Source organism: Thamnophis sirtalis, unplaced genomic scaffold (assembly GCF_051295495.1).
Source record: "Thamnophis sirtalis isolate CommonGarterSnake01/CBP01778 unplaced genomic scaffold, rThaSir2_p1.2 scaffold_9, whole genome shotgun sequence".
Taxonomy (NCBI): Eukaryota; Metazoa; Chordata; class Lepidosauria; order Squamata; family Natricidae; genus Thamnophis; species Thamnophis sirtalis.
In genome coordinates, this window is record NW_028261389.1 from 77,407,574 (window position 1) to 77,412,977 (window position 5,404).

Genomic DNA, 5,404 nt, shown 5'->3' on the forward strand with positions numbered 1-5,404 from the left:
GTGGGAAGGGAACGACATTCTGTGCACCTTTGGCATATAGCCATGCTGGCCAGGGGACCATGGAAAATGTCTTTGGACAATGCTGGCTCTCTCGACCAAGAAACAGAAATGAGCACCATACCCTTCAGTCGGAGATAACCGGCCAGGGGAAGCCTTTACCTTTAAAGAGTTGAGATTGTATGTAGTTGCCTTATTCTACTGCACCAAAAGGGCTGACTTTTCCCATTTATCCTAGAGTTTCCTCTTTCCCTTCTCCTCCCCTTCCCCTCCCAATTCTCATTTTACTGTTATTTTTTTGATTATCTGCAAGAATTTGTTCATCTTCTTGGATACCCTTTTTAAAACCACCTTCTGCAATTTGGATGCCCCGAAGAAGCGTAGATTTCATTACCAGAATTATTAACCTGTGGCATTTGTACACATTGGAAAGACGGTAGAATTGCTGAAGACAACAGCAGAAATAGTAAGGTTTCTGGTGTACGGCTGTGTAATTGCAAATTTGTGTCCCGTGACTCGCTCGCTAGACACGTCGGAGGCCAAGAACTTAAAATGTAGAAACCACAGAAAATATGAGGTTGTTTTATTTACATTATATACATGGAGATCAGATGGCCCCGCTTCGCATACCGAAGAACCACGTCTAACAACTTGCAGAGCAAATGCCTATTTGAAATCATTCCTTTTAGAGGCGGTAAAGCTCATTGCGGTGTTATTGGAAAAAAAAAAATGTTGAATCTCAGGAATGTTGGGGGAGGGGGGGGGAAGTTTAGTCCCTCCTTACGTAGAAAATATTATAGCCCAGTTCTATCATCCCTCCAATGAGCAGAATCCAAAGGGGAATAAAGACGTAATAAAGTTTCATGGCGGTGAATTGTTCCAGTTTCGCGCACAGAGCGAGGCAGAAAGCCAGCTTCAGAAGCATCGCCGTAAGGTACCAAGCCTTTTTCTTGAGGTTCTGAGAACCGTTGCGAGGATCGTAGCCGGACTTGCAACGGCGAGCCATTTTCACGATGATCATCACTAGGAGGATGGTATCAAAGATCCAAACCGGGATAAATATGAGAAACCAGTTCCAGGGAGCCTTTTCATCCAGTTTTAACACCAACATGATCAGGAAGAGTAACGTAAAGAGCCATGTGAGTAGCACCCTCTGGGCCAAGGACATTCTCATTTAAACAGCCTCGGTAGGTCAGTAGCCAAAACAGAAAAAGAGAACACCCTAGAATAAAAGGGGAAGAAAAAAAATAAGGTGATGGGTAAAAGCATATAAAAAGACATTCTGCATGTTTCTGCCATTAAGCTTTTGCTATTTTTCCAAAAACAAAAAAACCAGGGGACAACGTGAACTAGGAATTTTATGAGTTCTGTAAAACCGAATGGGAAATTTCTACTTGTTCCATTTAATTCATTTGCACTAGAGAGAATAGAATATAGAATAGAAAGGGAAGGGAGGGAGAAGAAAAATAGAGAATAGAATAGTGAATAGAATAGGACAATGAATAGAATAAGAATAAGAATAGAATTCTTTATTGGCCAAGTGTGATTGGACACACAAGGAATTTGCCTTTGGTTCTTAAGCTCTCAGCGTATATAAAATAAAAGATACATTTGTCACGAATCATAAGGTACAACATTTAATGATAGACATAGGGTACAAATAAGCCATCAAATCATACTAAGAGTCAATATAAATCATAAGGATACAAGCAGCAAAGTTACACTCCTGCAGTCCTAAGTGGGAGGAGATGGGTGATAGGAACGATGAGAAGATGAATAGTGATAGTAATGCAAACTATTAGTAAATAGTTTGACAGTGCTGAATGTTGCACCAGCATCAGTGCTAGAAGGGAGTGGGGGTTTGTGGAATGGAAGAGTAGGGAGGGGGAGGACTTTGGTATCCTTGGTGCTCTCTGAGCTTGGTGGCTTTGCATACATTTCATTGCCCAACTAGGTAATAGCATAAGGACTAGAAGGGAGTGGGGTTTGAAGATGATGATGAGGAAGACTGTGGGGTCCTCTGTGCTCTCTGAGCTTCATAGTCTTCTTGAAGAATTTGCATGACCCAAACAAGGGAACATCATCAGGAGTGCTAGGAGGGAGTGGGGTTTGAGGAGGGGGACTAAGGGGGTCCTTTGAGCCCTCTGAGTTTACTGGTCTTCTTGCAGATGGTGCATTACCCAAGTAGGCAATAGCATCAGTGCTTGAAGGGAGCGGGGTTTGAGGACGACGACTGTGGGGTCCTTGGTGCTCTCTGAGCTTGGTGGTTTTCTTGCAGACATTTCATTACCCAACTAGGTAACACCATCAGGGGTATAGAAGAGAGTGGGATTTGTGGAGGAGGACGGTGGCTTTGGGGGTCCCTGATCCTTTGAGCTTGTTAGTTTTCTGGCAGACATTTCGTGACTCAACTAGGTAACATCATCAGTGCTACAAGGGGAAAAGGGGAGGAGAAGGAAGGGTGGTGGTGGAGGACTATGGAGGCCCTTGGTGCTGTCTGAGCTGGGTGCAGACATTTCATTACCCAACTAGGTAACATCATCAGTGCTAGAAAGTAGTGGGATTTGTGGAGAGGTGGAGGAAGACTGGGGTCCTTTGTGCTCTATGAGCTTGGTGGTTTTCTTGCAGGCATTTCATTACCCAACTAGGTAACCTCATCAGTGTTTGGAGGGAGTGGGTTTGCAGAGGGGAAGGGGGACTGTAGGGTCCTCAATACTCTGTGTGCTTAGGTGATTTGTCTCTAAGACGTTTCCTTACCCAGCTAGGTAACATCACCAATGCCAGGAGGGAGTGGAAGTTGTGGGGTGGAAGGAGGATGATTGTGGGGTCCTTGGCGCTCTCTGAACTTGGGGTTTTTCCTGAAGACGTTTCATGACCCAACTAGGGAACACCATCAGTGCTAGAAGGGAGGAGGAGGAGGAGGAGAAAATAATGTGGTGTCCTTTGTGCTCTATGAGCTTGGTGGTTTTCTTGCAGGCATTACAATACCCAACTAGGTAACATCATCAGTGCTACTAGGGAGGGAGGTTTGGGGAGTGGAGGAGGAGAGGGAAGAGGACGATGACTATGGAGGTCCTTGGTCCTCTCTGAGGTTGACTGTTTTCTTGCAGGCATTTCATTACCCAACTAGGTAACCTCATCAGTGTTTGGAGGGAGTGGAGTTTGTAGAGGGAAAGGGGGACTGTAGGGCGATTTGTCTCCAAGACGTTTCCTTACCCAGCTAGGTAACATCACCAATGCCAGGAGGGAGTGGAAGGAGGAGGATTGTGGGGTCCTTGGTGCTCTCTGAACTTGGGGTTTTTCCTGAAGACGTTTCACGACCCAACTAGGGAACACCATCAGGAGTACTAGGAGGGAGTGGGGTTTGCGGAGGAGAAAAATGAGGAGGATTTTGATCCTTTCTGAGCTGGCTTGTTCTCTTGGCGGACGTTGCGTGACCCAACTAGGGAACATCATCAGGGCTCCCGGGAGCGCTGGGCCTTTTTGCTAAAAGGCCGAAAAGGGGCTCCAGAGTCGCAGGGGCAAACAAAGCTATTCCCCCCCATAAAAAACCCCTTCGACCTTTCCACACAACGCAGCTCTTCATGGGGAGAGGAAAGAAACCCTCCCTCCCTCCCCGCCGCTCACCCCCACCGACCACAACCACCGCACAGAGGCCCGAGGCCGCTCCAGGGAGGCTCCGGAGGAAGGTCTCCGAGCCCGGCCTGGTCCCCGCGGCGGCGAAAGGCAAAGCAAGGCCGACCGGCCCGCCCCGGCCTCGTCTCCAGAGCCCCGAAAAGGCGGGAAAGGCCGTTACTTACCCGCCTCAGGACCCCATGGGCGCCCGCCAAGCGACGCCGCTCTAGGACGGCACCTGCCGGGCCCGCCTGACCAGCGAGAAGAGAGAGACAGAGAGTTTCCCCCCCCCCCCGCCAATCCACCACGCATCTCTCCCCATTGGCCGGTCTCGGTTCGTTTCCGCCGTTCTCATCGGCTGGAGGCGCTGCCTGTCATTCCCGCGCGGCTCCTTCCTCCCCTGTGTTGCCCTATTCGGCAGTCCAAGCTGCCTATCAAGAATCGTTTTCTCTTCAAGTCCCGCCCTCACCCGCCCCCCGCCGGAGCTGTCATTTCCCTTTGGATGGTTTCGCCGCGCGCCCGTCAATCACGTCAAGCCAGCCAAGCCCGAGCGCTTTGAGGCCGCGCCCCTCCCTCTCTCCCCTCCCCGCCCCACGGACGACGTCTCGCCCAATCAGCGAAAGGAAGGCTTTCGGGGTCACGTGAGCGGATTTTTCGAGCCTGGCGCGCCGCGGAGCCCTCCTTTCGCTCCGCCCACGGGGAGGAGGAGGAGGAAAGGGGGCGGGGCCAGCAGAGCCCAGATTGGCACGCCGTCCTCCCACGGCGGCGCGCTGTTGCTGCTGCTGCCGCGGCTTTTCCTTCCCCCCCCCTCCCTCCCTCTCTTGCCCTCCCCCGTCTCGGGAGCGCGCGCGCGCGTGCACCCCCACCACCACGCGCTGCTCCCGCTGCCCCTTTTCCCGGCTCTGCAGAGGTTCTTTTTTGCAGGGGTGGGGGAGTCTTCTTCCTCCTCCCGCCCCTCGCCTGCCAGACAGCGAAGAACCCGGTGAGTGCCCCCCCCTCCCCACCCCGCTTTTCAGCTGGGAGGGGAACGGTCTGGGAGGTTGGGGGGGGCTGATTGCCGCTGGGGAGGAGGAGGAGGAGGAGGGAGGATGCAAAGCCAGGATTTGAGTGTGGGGGGGGGCTTGTCCTTGGAGGAGGGCGACGTGACTGGGGAGGGGGGGGGAGAAGGGGGGCGTCGTTGCATGCCAGGCAGAGGAGAGGGGGTTGCATGCCCCCCCTCTCTAGAAAGGGGTCTTTGCTGCTTTTGCCCCCCTTGCAGGGAGGGAGGAGGGGGAGGGCGCAGGTGAGGAGGGGTCTCTGGGCTGGGTCTCTAGAAAGGGGTCTTTGCTGCTTTTGCCCCCTTGCAGGGAGGGAGGAGGGGGAGGGCGCAGGTGAGGAGGGGTCTCTGGGCTGGGTCTCTAGAAAGGGGTCTTTGCTGCTTTTGCCCCCTTGCAGGGAGGGAGGAGGGGGAGGTCGCAGGTGAGGAGGGGTCTCTGGGCTGGATCTCTAGAAAGGGGTCTTTGCTGCTTTTGCCCCCTTGCAGGTGGGGAGGAGGGGGAGGGCGCAGGTGAGGAGGGGTCTCTGGGCTCTCCTAGAAAGGTGTCTCGACTGTTTTGCCCCACTCCCCCCCTCCTAAGGGAAAGAGGAGGGGAAGGCACAGGTGAGGAGGGGTCTCTGGGCTGGATCTCTAGAAAGGGGTCTTGGTTGCTTTGCCCCCATTGCAGGGAGGGCAGAGGGGAAGGCACAGGTGAGGAGGGGGCTCTGGGCTGGATCTCTAGAAAGGGGTCTCGGTTGCTTTGCCCCCATTGCAGGG

General features: G+C 52.8%; 1 protein-coding gene across 1 annotated transcript; it reads right to left on the reverse strand.

Moving 5' to 3' along the window:
- Window positions 1–563: 563 nt before the first annotated feature.
- Window positions 564–3,887, reverse strand: TMEM60 (transmembrane protein 60). Its single transcript, XM_014063307.2, has 2 exons — window positions 3,798–3,887; window positions 564–1,219 (listed from the first exon to the last, which is right to left on the reverse strand). Exon 2 carries the CDS (start codon window positions 1,169–1,171, stop codon window positions 767–769), a length of 405 nt encoding a protein of 134 aa, XP_013918782.1. The 5' UTR covers window positions 1,172–1,219; window positions 3,798–3,887; the 3' UTR covers window positions 564–766.
- Window positions 3,888–5,404: the final 1,517 nt, after the last annotated feature.